Consider the following 19,352-nt stretch of genomic DNA (forward strand, 5'->3'; position numbering starts at 1 on the left):
ATTACCCCATCATGACAAAGTGGAAACAGAATGTTAGAAATTTATTAAACCGAAAAAGCTGAACTATCATACTGACATAGGTTTTTAGACCAGTTGCTCAGTACTTAGTAGAAGCACCTTTGGCAGCAATTAAAGCCTTTATTTTTTTTTTTTTTAAATGATGAAACAAGCTTCGCACACCTGGATTTGGGAATTTTCTGCCATTTCTCTTTGCAAATCCTCTCAAGCATAGTCAGGCTGGATGGGAACAGCTGTTTTGAGTTCTTTCCAGAGATTTTCGATAGGGTTCAAGTCAGGGCTCTGGCTTGGCCACTCCAGGTCATTTTAAAAGAGTCGTACCTAAGACGCTCCTGTGTGTCTTGGCTGTGTGCTTAGCGTCACTGTCACATTCGAAGGTGAACCTTCAGCTCAGCTCTGCCATAAAGCTCATATCGGTCGGAGGCTGTAGTGATGGTTGTCCTTCTGGAACTTTGTCCCATCTCCACACAGGATCTCTGAAGCTCACTCAGAGTAACCATCAGGTTCTTGGTCACCTCTCTTACAAAGGCCTTTCTCCTCTGATTGTTGAGTTTGGCCAGGTGACCGGCTCTTGGAAGTGTCCTGGTTGTGCCAAACTTTTTCCATTGGAGAATTATGGAGGCCATTATTATGGAGTACATTATTATTATTTCTCCTTAGAATAAAAAGAAAAGTTTTTTCCTCATTTTCAAAACAATCTTCCTGATGACCTTCTTCTAGATTATTTTTTATATGTATGTCTTTTCAAAGGTTGTCCTGCTTGTATCATCATCTTCTCCCTCTGTCTGTTTGCATTTCTTTATTTCAGCATCTCTCAACTGAGTCAGCTGCCATGTGTTTTTTTTTTCTTTTTTTTGGTTTTGTTTCATATTAACCTTTCAGATTAAAAAACTATTTATCTTGTTGCTGTGGGTTTTATGGGGGATGCAGTGTGCACCTTATGCTTGCCTTTTTTATTGTTAGCCACGTTTTTTTCTTAAATTTATAAATTAAACTTAAAGGGGGAATTTATTTCTCATATTAAATGCACAGATGGGCTTTGATTGTAATTATTTGAGTTTTATTGACAATTTCCACTTCTTTCCTGTGATGCTTTCCTTTCAGGAGTCTCTCCAGCAGCAGCATCTGATGGGAGTTGTCTCACAGACAACTACAGGCACAGGTACCCCCGCCTCTTTGGCCACACCGCCTACCACAGTTCATCCTGTCCGCCAGTCATCCATCTCCCCTGGACAACACCTCAAGTCGCAGCGCTCCATCAACACTCCAGCCACCGCAACTCCTCCAAAAGTCCGCCCACAGAGCAGGAACCTCCTCCTTGACTCCTCTGACACAAACTACAGCGGCAGTGGGCCAAAACAGCGCCAAACTCAGCAGCAGTCGCAACAGCAGCAACAACAGCAGCAGTCGCAACAGCAACAGGAAGCGCAGCTGTCCGTCACAGACAGTCCAGCTCCCGGGCTCCCGTACCAGACGAGCTCGGCCAAAGAGAACCAGGGCCCATCGGCAGCTGCAGAGGTGTCGACAGACACGCCAACAAAAAGCACCAAGAAGCCTCAGGCGCAACTGCAGCCACCGCAGCAGCATCTGCTCAAACCAGGCAATAAGCAGGTCAATGTGACTACAAGACTTAAGTTTATAAAAGCATTATAACTTTAATTTATCAGTGGTCAAAGTTCAGCAGAAGTAATATCTAAAAGAATTATAAGTATGATGTCATTAAAACCTGATATTTTGGTTTCAGGGTTCCCAGTCGCTGAATACACCAGCCCTCAATGAGCGGACAGTGGCCTGGGTGTCCAACATGCCACATCTTTCTGCTGACATTGAAAGTCTGCGGCCGGACCGAGAGGGTCAGCTGAAAGAATACTCCAAGAGCATGGATGAGTCGCGACTGGATCGGGTCAGCACTGTTTTTTTACTTCCCACTAAAAATTCCGAGTCTTCCTATGAATATATAGCTATACGTGAAATAGGGGGGTATGAAATACTGTTGTTTGTTTTTTTTAGAGATTAACATGGTGGTATCTTTAAACTAATCAATGCATTAACTGTTTGATTTCATTTAAGTCAATAAAGTTTCTGAACCAAAACCAGAATGACCAGTTCACATCCGTCCAGGTTTTGCTCCACAAACTTTAGATCAAGGATCTGTTAACTTTTACCTTATGTAGTCCAAAATGATACATTTTCTCAGAGGAGAACACCTTTTCTGAGAAAACACAATAGCAAATAAGGCATTTTCACACAGTGATTATATTGGCAATGCTTCATTACATAGAAGTCCACAGGATAATTCTGCTGTTTTGTTAATACAGTATAAAACACTGAGAAAATGTTTATCATGTTTATGTTTGGTAGCATTTTTTTCAGCACAATTAAACTTTATTAAATTTTTTTTTTTTTTGTTGTTGTTGTTGTTTTTTTTTACTTACTGTTTTAGATATCGAACCTCCAAAAACACACAAAAATAAAGATTTGAAAATTGCTATTTAGAAGAATATATCAAAATATGATGAAGTTGCCATTTCTAAAGTTAGAAATGCAGGAAAAAGTCTACTTACACACAAAAGTAGTAGGATGGAACCCCCTTGGGTGTCCTAAGACTCTGAGAGCGGGTTGCCAGATGCCTTCCATAAAACAAAGTTTATTTTAAAAAGGTTACAAATTGTATATTTTAACCATTTTTATAAAAAATATATATGCATGGAATTAATTAAATATAAAATAGAAACATAGTCATTAGCTGGGATATATGCTGAGTTCAAAGTCATGATTTAAAAAATTCTGTAAAATGTAAGTCTTCACATCTATTCTTGAATCTGCATGGCTGTGTTCAACTGAGAGTTAACCACCTTCAGGTACAGTGGGGGTCCTCGGTCTCTAGCACCTATATTTTGGGGGTCATGGGCTGAAATGTTTGAGAACCCCTGCACTAAACAATGCCTTAATTTAAAATAATTTTTGCACATGAGTATACAGAGAACAGTTTGGGAACCTTTGCATTCCAAGACTATGAGGGATTCCCAAGCAGTGCAAATTAAACATATAAAGATATATAAGAGAGCCAAAATCAAGGTTAATGCAGAAGAATACAATTACATCTATATGCATTTTATTCTTTTAAAACTATACCATTGTAAAATATTTGATGAACATAATTATTTAGAGAATTAAATTACATGGACTGTATTTTTACAGAATGAATGAATAACAGATAATTAAATTAACAGCTCAACTAAAATAAAAGCTAGGGAGGAGGAAGACTGAGATTTGCCTTGTCGATAGGAATAGCCAGTGTTTTAGTCTACATGTAGACAAATAGGACCATCCAACGTGTTCATAGAACAAACAGTGATGTGTGAAGGTTGTAATATTAGTGGTAAATCTCAGAACTCAATGACACACAGCGTCCAGAGTCTGTATGCTTTGAGACCAGGCATGCATGTATTAAACATCACCATAGTCCAGCACAGACATACAGGTGGAAGCAACCAGCCTCTTTTTAGTCCAAAAAGAATGGTTGGATTTAAATCTATTATGTAATCCAGTTTCAGCTTTAATCTTATACCAGCTGCAAATATGAGGAGTAAAAGAGACAGATCCATTTATTAAAATACCAAGATATCTATGGCTCAAAAAAAAAAAAAAAAAAGGAAAACCAGCATTTTACATTTTCATAGCCTCATAAACATGTACGGAGAGGCACATCATAGTTGTGGATAAACTGTTTGCACACTTGCATTAATTCAGTTAAAGGTCAGTGTTGATGAATCTGGATGCCTTGTAAATGAATAATAATCAGATGAGGTTGCTTGTTGGGGGTGCAAACATCACTTAAAGGAGGAATATGCATATTTGCTCGGCTTGTAGGAATTTTTTGATTATAAGTTTGTAGCTGAAGCTGCTTTAACACACCCAAAGCAAACACACCAATCTAACTTTTAATAAATGTGTAAACGTCTTCAGTTGTTACTCATCCATGCTCAAATTTGGCTGTCTTTCTGTAATTATGAACTGATTATATGCTGCATGGAAAGCTTTAGGAAGACAAATGCACATGAGAGCTAAAATACGTCTTTACTTTCTCACCCTCCTCTGTTCTGTGGTGCATTTGAAATAAAAAACAACACCTACACTTTTTTCTATATCAGAAACTCATGTCTTGTTACAGAGTATGGAAATTTTTGATTGCACACATTTAAGCCAACCACACGTCTTCTGAAGCTTTGTGTGCACATTTATTCCACTCACTGCTTGGCATAGAGCAGCAGAACAGAGCCGTGTCTGTATTAATAAAATCACTCGTCACTCAGGAGTATTTTTGAAACACCAGTGATGACACTGCTGAACTGACTTTCATTTTATTTCAGGTAAAAGAATATGAAGAAGAGATCCATTCATTGAAAGAGCGGTTGAAGATGTCTCATCGTAAGCTTGAGGAGTATGAGCAGAGGCTTCTGTCACAGGAACAGCAGACAAGCAAGATCCTGCAGCAGTATCAGAACCGACTGGAAGACAGCGAGCGGCGTCTGAAGCAGCAACAACTGGAGAAGGACTCCCAAATCAAAGGCATCATCAGCAGGTGATTAATGATCACTTCAACAAGTGCAAACTGAAGCTTGGCTTTTCCTATTGCATCACACCTGTCTTGAAAAGATGCCACAGACTTTATTTTAAAAAATCATAAAAATTTAGCACATGTCTAAGAGAGAGCTCTACATACAGCTAGGTAGCTAGGACAAGAGTCTACAGCTTATGAAACGCAGCAAGTAAACTTACCCACCTAAAGGGCTTTCAATCAAAATAACTTCAAAGAGGAGAGATGCACAGCTCAGCTTTGCTCATTTCTGCTACTAATTATTTTAAACCAAGGATGTTCAATAAAAACTTGAAATCCACAGGGTGTATTTACCAAATAGCTAAACATCATTTTCATTTTTATGCATGAATTTCACATAATGGATGAGTAAAGCATTTGAGAGGGGTCTGGCTGCAGACTGTAGCTCTCAGATGGCCCCTCTTGCAGGCCATTTCTGTGAGGTGCCCCATCTGTCAGAATAGAAATACAGGCTGAAAACTTCCCAAATAAAATCAGATTTAACTTTTGATTAGGCTAGGATAAGGGTTAAGGTAAGGCGTAACGTACCAAAAGTTAAAGAAAAATCCGACCTGCAAAACCTGATTACAGAATATTTCATGAAGTCGAGTAAACAGTCTCCTTAGAGGAATAAAAGTTCATCATCCATTAAAACACTCACAAAGTAGCAAACGTAGCTAACGTAGTTTCACAAGCTAAAAATAACAGAGTTGTGTAGCTAGCAGAGTTACTTAAGCTAAAGCTCATGAAGCTCATAGATATCTATACTGAAAAAGCTAACATTAGCTTAGTAAGTTATGTAGCTACACTTTCTACGTAGCTTACATACCTGCATTAGCTGTAGCTACAATTTCTAGACCTAACTTAGCTACATTGGCTTAACTACAGTAAAAACTAGAAAAGCACTCGGAGAGCGCAGACCTCAGCCATTAGCCCTATCCTCTAGTGGTCAAAAATCCTTTAAAAAATTCCTGGATCCAGACGGTGATCCGGATCACTCCCAAAATCTAATCAGTTTTTCCTTATGCCATTTCTGACATTTCCTGAAAATTTCATCAAAATCTGTCCATGACTTTTTGAGTCATGTTGCTAACAAACAAACTAACTAACTAACTAACAACCTAACTAACTAACAAACCCTGCCAATCACATAACCTCCTTGGTGGATTTAATAACTATGTAGCTAGCATAGCTATGCTAGCTACAGCTAAAGCTGATAAAGCTAAAGCAAGCCACCGTTTGCATATCTACTTCTAAAAAATAATCCAGCCCCGTCTATTATTTATGAGTAAAGTTGAATTTAGAAAAATAAAATCTTGAACTGGAAATTCGTTACCGGCAAATCATGGCACTTCCATTCTGACAGACACGGGGTCTCAAAACAGCGGTCTGCGAGTGGGGGCATCTGATCTATGGTCTGCAGCCAGACTATCTTGAAATAATCTGAAACTGCGTGCAGGGCAAGCCAGCAAGGCCTTACTTCAAAAACACAAAGTAGGTCAGAGAGGTGGGCAGAGCTGAGCAGCGCATATGTTCTTGGCTTGAATGTCTAGTTTGGCCACATTAACACTCAGTGATTGTGGATTCATCACAAGTAAGCAGCACAAAGCATGAATAAGATACAGAACAATCCAGCAGTTTCCACTGGCAGTGTGCTTTTCCTTATGTAACAGTCTTTCACATAACATTGAGTATTTCCATGGCAATAAGAAACATATCGCGTCTGTCGTGGTGACCTTTCATGAGAGCCAAGATGACAAGAAACACACCCTTACAACTTTAAATCCAGAACTTTCATGGCTTTGAAAACTGCTGTGAATATTTGAGGAAATGAACTCAGCTAAAAATACATCACTAGTTAGCAGTTAACCGCAGCAAATGTTTGAGAACATAACTTGCTTGAAGCCAAATCCATGTTAAGTGAATGTTAAGAAGTGGTTAGATTTTTGAAGTGATATGATAAATTGCTGTCTTTCCAAGAGATGAAAAAAATAGATACTGTTTTCATATGTGTGCTAGGGCTAGAGAAAATAAGCATAGATTTCTGTTTTTGGATAATTTAAACAAATCGCTTCCAGCTAAATAGTGATTTTTAGAGGCGCTAATTGTCTTTATGCTTAAATTAACAAATAACTTCCTGGATTTTGCTCTGTATTTAATGTTATCCTGGGAAGTTTTGTCATTAAAAGAAAGATAGTCTATCTTGTTATATGATTTGTATTGTGCATCTTAGTCTTTACATGGTTACCATCAATATATTGATTTAAAGCACTTGTAGTGTGAATAAAAACACCCCACTGGGCTTTGTTAACACAGGAATGGTCTCAATCTTCTTTTCCAACTTTTAGAGCTAAAGCACATGAGCATATTACCTGAAAAGTTGAGCTATTCTTATAAATGAAGCTCTTTTTTCAGCATACTTGAAAAACCTAAAAAAATTAGATTCAATTACAAATTGAATTTACATAGTTTTGAAGTTGGGTTGTATAAGATGCTTAGCGATATCAATGCCATTTAGCCTCCAGTGACTTCAGAAGCTGGGGTTCCATTACAGTTTCTCGCAAAATAAAAGCAATATTTCTTAAATTTTAACTAAGTACAAATGCACTTTGAATGCGTTTCCATTGAAGGCAGCTTTGGGCATGAGCCTTGCAATTCTCGTGAAGTCTCATCTCATGTGAGTCTGCTGCAGGGAAGCTGGGCGCTCAAAACCTGTTGTGTGTTGGTACGGTTTTGGTTACATCTACAGCGGTTGTCTTGATAATTTTGAACAAAAGATGGAGGTAACGGATGATAGTTCAGAGGCAAAGCCCGTATGTATGGCAAAGGCCACGTATAAGGGTGCAAGTATGATGTTAAGAAAAGTCTCGTCTCCTCTTCTGTCCACACGTACCACGCCATGTTGCCTTGGAGTTACTTGGATGTAGTGTTAATTTTGACAGCTACTTTTAATTTTAGAGTCAGTCTTAGTATTTAGTGCCTTTTGGTTTTAGTAATTTCTACCCTTTATTGTTTTAGTCTAGTTTTAGTCCATAAAAAGTCCTCACATTTTAGTCTTAACTTTTTGTCCAAGCACTTAATCTCTTGCCCGAATCTGGAACCAAATCATAGTAGTGTGTCCTCCGCACTCTGCAAACCTGGGGTCCCTGCTCTCTACAGCTGAGAGGCAGAAGCACTTTCAGATGCAGTTTATTTGGAAAGATTTACCCACAGTGGAGAGATATTATGGATTTTGAATGTCTGCAATGTAAATTATATTTTAGTCTAGTTTTAGTCACCTTGACAAAAACTAAACCTACTTTTAGTTAGTTTTATTCATTGATGATCTATTTTTAGCTAGTCTTAATCTAGTCTTTCCCATGGAAAAAAGGCTGTTGACAAATAGTTTTAGTCATAGTTTTTGTCGATGAAATTAACACTGCTTAGATGTCAATTTCCATTCAGCTCTTCTGGTTGGTGTTGGTTTCTCCAATTTATCTTCAGAAAGTTGAAGAAGATTCCTTAAACAATGGGGAACTCTAGATGGAGAGTGATGCAGCCTATAGGTGTCTGTGAGCTGATGTCATTAGTCAGAAATGTTGCGAAGAAATGTTGTTATTATGAAAACAGTTGCTCTCATGGACAGGGGCTTATAGTTTTCATACTTGTACAAGCAGGTAACTCAGGGTCTCGCCTGCAAGCCAGTCTCCACCAAAGTTTCTCTCCAGTCTTTCTTTGTGCTTAGTCTCTATCTCTAGAAGTTCCTCTGTGCACTCCAGGGCATAAAAGTACCCCCTTGTATCGGTAGTAATCTGCACATCATTGCCACTCGAGAGAAATCGCTTGTTTTAGTGTAGTTTTTGCTTAATTTGTGTTGTTTCCTCTGACACAGCCTGTGGACCCAAACAGCCGCCCAGATACGCTGGGGTGGAAGAGCATGTTTCCGTGAGCCAAAGCTCACATTGCTAAACAAAACAGTGCCAGTGGCTTTCTGGGTGAAAAAAATAAAATGCCTCAAAAAATCTGATATCGTGAACAGTTGAGCCAACGTTGTTTTTCGGCCCATTTTTACCTTAAGCTTGCTAAATTATGTGGAGAAATAATACCTCTTTGTTACGCCATATAGGCTAGCTTCTCCAAGTGCATCCTATTTGAAGTGGCAATGTACACAAATCACTGGAGGCTAATGCCACTACTCTCACCAACTACCTTATATAGCCCAACTTTAAAAATACCAAAATATATCCCTTTAATCAAAAATGTAACTTTGCAACTGTTAATCCATTTATCAAGATGTTAGCTTTCAGATAATTCTCTTAATAAGTAACTGAAGTTCGGATTTATTGGAATAATCAAAAGACAAACTAAAAAAAAAAAAAATTTTTTTAAATGACAATAGATTTGAGTCCTGGAGAGGCCATGATGACACAAAAATTTTAAGTAACACATCAAGCAGAATTTACATGAAAGCAGAGACAAGCTTTTAGGCTTGTTATTTCTGGAACTCTCTTAAGTACAGGAAATGATTTCTGAATGAATTCTTTCTCTGGTTGTCCATAATCCATCTTAACATGTAAGACCAAGGTTTGGATCCTTTAGCTGTCAGGTAAACAAATAGACTGGGTAAACCCAGTATATGGTTGTTGTTGCAGTGCAGGTCAGTGAATCACTGGCACCACTTAGTTTTGAGAAGTTTTAGCATCTTTCACAGACTTTCTTTCTCTCCCCTCCATGACCAGCTTTACACATGATACAAGTGAATCCAAGACAATTTACCAGACATAAAATGGCTCCATAATAAATATATAAATTGATAAATGAATACCCACTTTAAAAATTAACTTTTATAATTATAACAAATAATTCATGATTAAGGAGATAATGCCCAGCTCTGGGAGTTTCTCTGGGCCTGTATGATGAATGTTGCTCATAATAAGTGTAATGAGATATTTTTGACTAGAATAAAGGCAAACATACTTGCTTAGATTTAAGGTTTTGCAGTGTGCCCAGCGAAAAGTAGAGCAAATAATTTGATTTACTTTCAAAAGCCGACATTTCTATGGAGTATATAGAGCCCACATTGTCTTATTTGATAGAAAGTCTGCTTAAGTATAACAAAAACCCTCTGAATATAAAAAAGCAGCAGATGGGAGCACAGTTGAAAATCCTGCACATTCTCATTTCACAAGTTCTGAATGTGAACAGCTGAATTTGAACCGTTCCCAAAGGCAGTTCACATTCAGCATCAGGAAGCTCTGAGGATAGCTGATATTACCCAGAAACATGTCAAGACCTTAATATCATCATATGGCCGCATAATCCTACATAAAATTTGAAAGAACACCGGCTTCATAATTCTATATTTGTCAACCGGTCTGTTTGTTTCTATTTCCCTGTTGTCAGACTCATGGCTGTGGAAGATGAGCTGAGAGGGGGTGCCATTCCTGATATTAAGCCTCGAATCCTCACAGACCAGGTTTGTGCCTGTGTCTACATCTTTTATCATCCCTACTTGCTAAACCAGTCATGTCCTAAAGCAGTTTGCATCATTCCTGCATCACATCCAAAGCATTCGCCAAAGCCAGTGCAGGGGAAAAGTTTGCTGCTGTCATACACTTCACCTGATCCCATCTTTCTAAAGAACATTTCTGTCACATCTGTGGTAACATTTCACCATTTACTGCACATGTCTGAGGGGGAGAACGAATAATCCCTAATAATCCAAGCCTGGATGAAGCTTTAATTCATGTACAGAGGTTAATCTAGCTTGTCTCTATGAAGGAATAGCAAGTCCTCAACACTAAAACTGAATATTATTCAGCATGAAAAGATTGATTTTATACAGCAGGACGCATTTATCATTAGAAAACCTTGACTGTGTGAGTCATTGGCGGCGTCACAGTAATTCTGCAGAGCTGAGCGTTGTGACTACACCATGTGGGCTGGATTGTGACGCAGGTGAAGAGGCTGAATGTGTGTTGATGCTGAATTGAACTCGGAGGGACAAAATTTGCTATCCTTGAAACACAGTCACCTTCTTCCATTAGATGCCAGAGAAACTAAGTACCCCCTTAAAAACTCAGACCTTAAACAGAAGTGGATTTTCACTGAGATTGCTTTGAGATGCCGTTATTTTTATACTTTAAAAAAGATGTGAGTGCATGAGGAGAAAAGATTTAAGAATAAAACTGTTGAACTAGGCTGTTTTAAGAGTCTGGTTTAAGAGTTTCTCTTCTTTTTTCAGCTTGAGTTACCGTGCAGAAATGAGTCTTTATATTTTGTTCTATTAAAGAAGCTGCATTTCCAAAAAGCAGTCTAGTTCAGTTTATTTGGGAACGCTACACAATTGACCTGTGGCTAAGCCACGCCCCCTGCACTCACTCGGACAAACAATGAACATCCACTGACAGACGCTATTGCAGTTGTCACAGTAAGAGACATTTTACTGGAGGCCATTGATGATTTTTGGAGAAAGATCACATATCATCTAGAAGTCACCAAAAGGGTCTGAACTACGCACTGGAGGGATATATTAATCATTTCATTGTTGAGAAGCACGATAAAAAGCTTCAGTTACAAGCCAAAATTCACAGGTCCCAGTGCAAACGTGATAAACCGCATCTCATTGCCATCACAATTTCAGACCACAAGATAGAGGATCAGCATCAAAGTGCCACTGAAGTTAAAGTTTTTGGCTCAGAATATGAGAAAAATATAACGGCCTTTTTACCATCTTTACCAAGAGTGTCTCTCCATTAGTTTGGTGCTATAGTATATTCACATTGACTCATTCAGCATAACGTTTGCCAACCTTTGTTATCTCTGCTATTATAGATAAGTAAACGAAGCTAAGCTCCAGAAGTTGATGTTAGTTTAACTATAGCCCTTTGGACAACAGCTAACAATGATGTACGATCACCAAAGAACAAAAAACTAGAACAGAATATGCCAACGAACTCCAAACAAACAACGTGACACAACGAACAACGCAGCAGGGAGCTAACGTTAGTCTAACTTTAGCTAACGTGAGAGATATTAAAGATAACTTTATATTTCTTTCCAGCAAAGTCACAATATGTTGCCTCAAATATGATGTTGGCTTACCTTAGAACAGATGTTGTTAATTTTATCAACGTTGAGTTGATGTTGTGGTCTACCGCAAAACTTTTATCCAAAGAAGACACTTTTCTCAGTTTAGATGTGGCTTAGGAAAGGGTAAAAAATACACTCCGTCACCCAGCTTCTCAGGATACCTTGTGTTGGAGTCGCATGTACCCCATGAACACCGTTTGACCATTTTTAAACTTAAAATCTAAAATAAAAACTCAGAAAACCTGAAGAAAACTGACTTTCTCCCATTCATTTCAATGGACGTCCAGGCAGCCGATGTCTGAGTCTATTGGAGTGGTTGGCTGTGATTGGCTCATCACATTTTAGGGCGGGACTTAGCCATAAGTCATTTATTTGTGTTTGCACGGGAAGAAGTTTGGAAGGGTACCAAAAGGATTGTTCCGAACTGTCCTACTTTTTGAGACCCTTCTCTTTTGGGTTACCAAGCATGCCTCTTTGACCCTAAAAAGTGGCTTTTCTCGCTAATTTCATCATAAGCTTTTAGCAGAGACTCTGCAAAAAAAAAACCTTGTGGGGTACCAGCCAGGTTGAATTCAAGACAAACTGTTACAAGCCATAAGGATGTGCTGTTCACAAACAAGCCAGTTTCAGGAGCTGGTTCCTTTATGTGAATGATGGGATTTTTCTCCTTTTTGATAGCCAGTTTCAAGCAGGACAAAAACAAAAAGCCAAAATGGCACCGAACGAAGACCTATTTGGGAGCTTCAAGACCAGCTGCAAGAATAATCTGGATCTCTAAACAGAGACAAAATTCCCATCATTCTGAGCAAGACTGGATGGACAGTAGCAGTGGAAATGCAAGCAAGATTACTGTTAACTGAACCAAACTGGACCGCTTGCTGGAAATTCCCCATTATATTCCATTTTCATGTAGTGAGAAATGCTATTCCTTCAGAGCAGAAGAGATTTTCAATGTCTTTGTGCAAGTTTAAACTTTATTTTATAAAAAATAGAGAACTAAGATTGAAAGAATGTTTTGAAATGTGTCTTTTGACTTTTCACTTTTTTGCTGAGAGTAAGGTGAGAACATTCACTACACAATCATGACAAAAAAGCTAGATGATGGTCAGCCTCATTGAAATCTGGATCTACCTCTAAATCCGCCCCTGGCAAGGAAGATTCTGAGCAGCAGAGTGGGGAGATACTGATAGCTAATCACCACATTCAGACACAAACCAAAAGAAAACTGTATGAAGCTGCCAATCTTTAAAGGAGTGCGAGATGATGTAGAAGTACAAAAGTGCAATCCGTTTGTCTTTATTCATCAGAGCATTATAAATCATGTTATCTGTATTATTTGGTTGTCAGTATGTTTACTGTTGATGTTGTCATATTAACGCAGGTATTAAAAAAAAGCATGTCAATGAGTTGTCCTTGTCAAAATGTTTGTTTACAGAACTAACACAGCTGCATCATCAAAACTAAGAAGTGCAATACAGTCGCACACAGGCTTCATGTTCATGCTGTCTTAAAATACTTGAGAAACACTCACTGATGCTCTCTCTAAAAAGAAAGATTTACTCAAATCTTTGCCCCAGATTTTGAAGTCCTCTCAGACAAACTCTGTCTGCCAAAGATTCAGCATGCCATAGATTCAGATTAGAGTCTGCATGCTAAGCTAACTGTCTGTAGGCTTCAGCTGCGACGTTGTTCCTTTTCAGTGGTCACTTCTCCAAACTCTCAACAAAAAAGTAAATAAAACATTTTAAAATGTGTGTTCTGTCATGACGCTGTGAGCAGAGATAGATTGTAATTCTTCTTGTTTTCTGTCCCCTCAGTCTATCAGCCAGGTCTATGGTGGCCTCCCAGGATCCTGACTGCAACTTTCCAGGTGACCAGAGGTCATGATGGTCACTCGGGTGTGAGAAGACTGATGTAGATCCACCCACAAAATCCCATGAAGACAAACTTTTTGCAGAGCATCCAGCGGGATCACTGGACGCTGCATCTCACTATTTATTTTGTTGAAAAAAACTTTGCACATGTTCAAACTTAGCCAGTAAGAAAAATGACAATCAGTTTAGCGTGAGGACCAATGTGTGCGGAGTCTTCTGCACATTTCGACTGAAATCTAAGCCAATGCCACAACAATGGCAATACTGAACCTAATGAGTTTCTTTATTTAATCAGAAGAAGTGAGAAGAAATGTGAAAAACACTGATTATGAAGATGGAGTCATGATTTTTTTTTCCCTTAACAAGCAGTACACTCGCTTCTCAATGAAGTTGCTGCCGACAAAATGTAAAAAATGGCCTTTACAAGCACAAAATCCCCTCATGGTGATACCTGGGATGAGCAACGAGCATGTTGTGTAATCATTTGCCATCTATGATCCATGGATACAGGGTACATGGAGAGACCTGCATTACTATTTGATTCAATCATTTAGTAACATCTCAATACAAAGATATTTTAATCCATGAGGATATGAATCATCATTATGATTTAATGTATATTGTACAGCCATTCCAATGAAGAGATGCCAGACAAACCAACAATCAACTCACTGCTTTAAATACAATCAAGGTGTTCCTTCAGCACAGTGTAAAGACAGAACAAGTCTTTCAACCTTCAGTGTATAAAAACAGATTCTCTCAAAGTGACAAAAGCTTTTTATTTATGGAAATATAAAACAAAATTTAACTGAGGTTACTCTATGTACTGTTTACTTTGTAAAAATATTATTTATATGAAGATATATATGACTTTTCAAATCAGTGATACAAAGTGCTTTTAAGTAATACAAATGAAGATGTGAAAGAGTATTCAATTTAAAGGGGCATTCCACTGTTTATCAATACAGGATTAAATCTCAGTCATTGAAACATTTCTATAATGCTCTCTGGGGCTCTTTGAGAGCCTACTCAACAATGATAACACAATTTGTCAGCTAGGAGAATCCACACTGCAACATCAGCTTACGAATATTAAAGCATGGAGTTTCACAGATGTAGGTGAAGACTTGTGAAAAGATCCTGTTATAGGAAAATGTTGAAAATGATCCAGCAGTTTGGAGCTTCACTCAACCAATGGACAATGTTCATGTTTACACCTGGTATTAGCATGCTGTCTGTATCTGGATAATGAGATCTTCTTCATTGGCCATATGATGGCATTAACCTTGTGATCCCAAAATGCACATTTATTTGTACTTTTCTTTGATAGGGGCATAGCTAGCCCTACTATTTACCATCGCTAATTTACATCCACAGTCCCTGGGCAGGTTAGAGAAACAAAAAAAAGTGACAGGACAAATATATGTAGTGCAGAACAGAAGTTTATGAAAGTACATTGTGAACCATGAAAAGCTAAAAATAGCACAGCAGTACAAGAGGACAAGCAAATATGGTTTATGTTAAAAGCAATGCTGTAGGTTGCAGTTTTCCATGTTCAGCTGAGGCTCAAAACTGGTTTCCCAAGCATCCAGGAAAACCTGGAAAACAACAGATGAATTGCCTGTCAGGAAAAATGAGAGAAAAAAGCAAAATATCCTTGAAAATGTTGTGCTGTCCTGGAAAAATATTTAAACATTCTCCAAATTCCGTATCAGAATTCCTCATAAAAGATGCCATTGTCATCTTAAGCGTTAAATTATGTTAAGGATCAAACAGTTAATGGACAATAGTAGTAAGATAAGGCTACATGCCAACAGCAGCTCTTGCCCTTAAACAGCAGTAACCTGGAAAAACCAAGTCAGGTGCATGAGTTAACTTGTTCATTTGCTATTATCCATGTTAGCTATTTTTATTTTACTAAGACAGGTGAAAAGTGCTGTTTTTGGCCTATCATTTTTACATTGCTGAGTTTAAATTTTTTTTCAAGGAAATTAATAGGGAATATAAGGTTATAGATGCCCAAACATTTTTTTCAAATGTACTTATATTTATAGAATTGAGTGCTTTATATCTGCAGGTGTATTTTCATTATTCTATGATTCATTCATCATCTTGAGTCTTTTTTTGAAAATAATTTTAACAATATATTTTCAGGCTTTTTATGCCTTTGTTCAGAGAGGAGAACAGTGGATAGAGTCAGAAACAGGGATGCAAGAGTGGGGGAGAGACATGGCCAAACTTCAACTGCATGTTGCTAAGTCATCTGCACCCCAATCATGTTTATAATAGATAGGACAGCTGAAAAGTGACAGGAAATACTGGAAGAGAGAGTGAGGGAAACTTGCACCAAACAGCACCAGAATCAGGATTCAGTCCTGTGGTGAGTGTTTCAAGGACTGTATTCCATGTATATCGGTCTGCTCTACCAAATAAGTTTAACCATCACCCTTTACATTATTTTAAGCATGTAAGAGTTCAACATTGTAGCCAGACTGCAAATCCCTTCCACAGAAAGGGATATAACAGTAAATAGGTGCGATGTGTTCCTTTTTAACAGCTACAATGGCGCTGAAAACAACCTAGAAAAGTCCGGGAAAATAATCTTTTTAAAAAGATCTGTAGCCCTGGCAGGTTGCAGTGGATTTACGTAGACCTTAAACATGCTCTTATGGTTCTGACCCCTGTAAAAATGATGTATGATTGCTTTCAGAGCTCAAAGGTCTGCATGCATTCAAACTGCACTCATGTTTTCCCATACCCAGAAAGCACAGCCAGATACAAATTGCATGTAATTCCCAAGTGTAAATGTGGACACAGAGTACGAAGTCTATCTTTCACAGCTGCTGCGTTATGACCATTTTTTTGTGCTCTGAATCTTGAAGGGTCCAACACTTTTTCATCTTTTGGAGTGTTTGAGGTAAAACAAACCACATTATCTGTCACATGATGACTTCAGGATGGTTGCGCTTTAATTTCTAAGGAATACAATGACAATAATGGCTACCATTTTAAGCAGCAACAGCTTAAAGCTAGCTAATTTTTTATTTATGGTTTCTAATCTATGATGCCTCGGATCAGAGATACGGTGATGGTCCAGAGCCAACTCGACTTTAGCCTCAAAACTGATCAGTCAACCTTATTTTAAAACCATCATGGTCTGCCATTTTTCATTCTTTATCTTTTTTAGCACTTCCTTTTCTTTTCTCCTTTCTTTTATTGGTACAGCACTTTGTAACATTGTTTTGAAAAGTGCTGTATGAATCAATTTTAATAAGTATTATTATAAACATTTTGTGCAACTGGAAACAAACCATATTATAGCAAGTAGTGAATTACTCATTTGTTGTGTTTAATGTTTCTGAAGCATAGATGTGCAACACTTCTGCATGTGCTTTTTAAACTGCAAGGACGAGTAACACGATTTGTTGTCAGATTTTATTATAATGTACAAAAATGGAAACTTTGACGTGCTTTCTCAGGGAAGGCACTTCTCTTTTTTTTTTTTAAATCCAACCTGCTGACTCTTCTGCTTTTGTCAGAAGAGGGTGGCATTAGGCCTTTTGCATTATACAACATACAAGTACTTAAAGAAAGGACCGGGAACCATAGACCAACAAGACAAGGCGAGGCAAGACGGTGAAAACAACAGAACAATAAAGAGTTTCTAAGCAGGGAAATGTAGTATATGTGCATAGGATTTGACTGCCTTACAGTCCATGCCACAGGGCCAAAAATAACAATGCCAATACAAGAAATTGTAAACTTTGTACATTTAATGTCCTTTTTTGTAGTCAGGTGATAAATTAATAAGCTGTGTGTTGGTTAAATCTGTATGTCAGAATCATTTATATTACAAATTTCATGGTTGATATAATTTATCTTAACCTCTTGCCTTTAAGAAGACATTTTCTTTAGAGATAAATATCAATGATACAAAGTTATATGTTTATGTTAACACAAATGTATAAAATAGCTTAATGTATATTTATTCTTATATGTAAAATGTATTCAAATCAAGGGTAGGCCTTCAGGCATGTTGTGGTAAAAGAAACAATTCTTATAATATTATTATTGACTCTTAATGCTGCAATCCAGAAACTACAGTGCTATGGCGTGACTGTGTTCATGGGATGAGAGCGAAATAACTTCCCAGCTTATACTATTTTAGTTGTGTGGAATAACAAGAGAAACTCTTGAACTATCTCGCCTATGTATGAATAACCAAAACAGCAGAGGTGCTTTCAAAAATACTGGACTGCAGTTTTAAGTAATCTACTTTTTGAAACGTCTTTATTTATTTGGCCTGCATTGCAATACAGTATTTTGAGATGTTATAATGCACTTCTGTTTTCGTTTAAGAAAGTCTACGATCTATTATCGGAGATAAGGTTTATTAAGACATGAAAGTATATAATATTCCCATGTAATGTTGAAACTCTATCTGTATTAGCTGCAGTGGTACAGTGTGCTACCTCTGAAAACCTGCTCTCATTCTTGTGATGAAGGATCCCCTTCAGTCTGCTTTATACCACACTATGAGGATACTTTCTTCCATGTGGCTAAAATGTTTTTAATTTAGGTCACAACGCTAACAGGCAGCCATGGTTTTAGGTTGCTTTGCTTTATTTTGAAAAAGTGATTTTTATTGTCTCTAAATACCAATCAAAATGTTCATTCCTATTTCTGTATCGTGTTGCTATCCTTATGAAGGCGGCAAAAATGTCATTGCAACAGTAAAAATGGCAATGAAAGTAAAACTTACAAATAGAAATGAGAATTTTGATCTTTTTCTCAAACAACCCTTGCACTTTTTAGTTTCTCATCTTTGCTTTTCTTGAAATGGCAATGAACAAGCAAATTCCCTATCATCACTGGGCCATTTCTGCTTTGTCTTGTTGACTGTTTAAGTGCCGTTACCATCACATTCATTACAAAATCTTTTAATTTCAGGATGAGACTGGTCAGGGCTCGTGTGTTCTCAAGGTATTATATGAACACAGAAATATATTACTGAAATCTTAATGCACAAAAATATGAGAATCAACACAAAAAGCACATGAAATGAGGGGTCTATACTTAAGCAACTACTCTTTAATTTTCTCGGTCCCTGGCCTTCATCTCATCTACATTTACGCCTTCTTTTGTGTTGTAAGGAAGAAATGTGTGTCTTTGTTCAAATGATAAATGCTCCAGCATAATAAAACATGGTTAGGAATATTACCGAAGAAGTGCTAAATGATTGCAGAATCACACATTGGTCCACTTTTTTGAGGATGTATTATCTTGTAAACCCAAGCGAGAAGAAGTGTTGCTTTGCTGAAGCTAAAGCAGGACCTAAAACATGAAATGAGATATCTTTTATATTTTAAGTAAAGGTATTAAACATCTTTCAACACATATTTATTATGCTTAAAATGGATGTATAGCATAATGGAATGAATCAAAGTATTTTCTTGGCAGCTATTATTCTGCACAATTTATCTACTGTGTCACAAATAGTTGTTGAGATTTCTGACTTGAATTGGGCCTACTGGATGTATTACCTTAATTTACTTGACTTTTCTTTTCAAATAAGCCATGCCCCATGGATAAGCCATACCCTCCAGTCCCCAGGTGTAGTATGGTGGATGTTCAATGTTGGTAGTTTTATTTATAATGGTAGTTATTGTAGGTATGATTGCGCTTGTAATTATTATTATTAGTGTAAGTATACTTGATTGATATGATTTGTTTTGTTTGAACAAAGGGAATGTATTCATTTTCAGGTGATTTTTTCTGAGTGATTTAAA

At 37.6% G+C, this 19,352-nt stretch overlaps 1 protein-coding gene across 6 annotated transcripts in view; it reads left to right on the forward strand.

Annotated features, from left to right (window-relative positions):
• Positions 1-19,313, forward strand: part of LOC121524027 (ras/Rap GTPase-activating protein SynGAP-like) — a 76,030-nt gene extending 56,717 nt beyond the window's left edge. For 5 of the 6 annotated variants that reach the window (XM_041809199.1, XM_041809198.1, XM_041809197.1 and 2 more), the window contains 5 exons: positions 1,123-1,629; positions 1,763-1,921; positions 4,392-4,603; positions 10,001-10,073; positions 13,507-19,313. In XM_041809199.1, coding sequence (XP_041665133.1) covers positions 1,123-1,629; positions 1,763-1,921; positions 4,392-4,603; positions 10,001-10,073; positions 13,507-13,545 — 990 coding nt within the window. In that variant the 3' untranslated portion in view covers positions 13,546-19,313. The remainder of the gene's footprint in view (positions 1-1,122; positions 1,630-1,762; positions 1,922-4,391; positions 4,604-10,000; positions 10,074-13,506) is intronic. The other variant, XM_041809196.1, reaches the window with a different exon arrangement.
• The last annotated feature ends 39 nt before the right edge of the window (positions 19,314-19,352 follow it).

Source organism: Cheilinus undulatus, linkage group 16 (assembly GCF_018320785.1).
Source record: "Cheilinus undulatus linkage group 16, ASM1832078v1, whole genome shotgun sequence".
In the NCBI taxonomy this organism is placed as follows: Eukaryota; Metazoa; Chordata; class Actinopteri; order Labriformes; family Labridae; genus Cheilinus; species Cheilinus undulatus.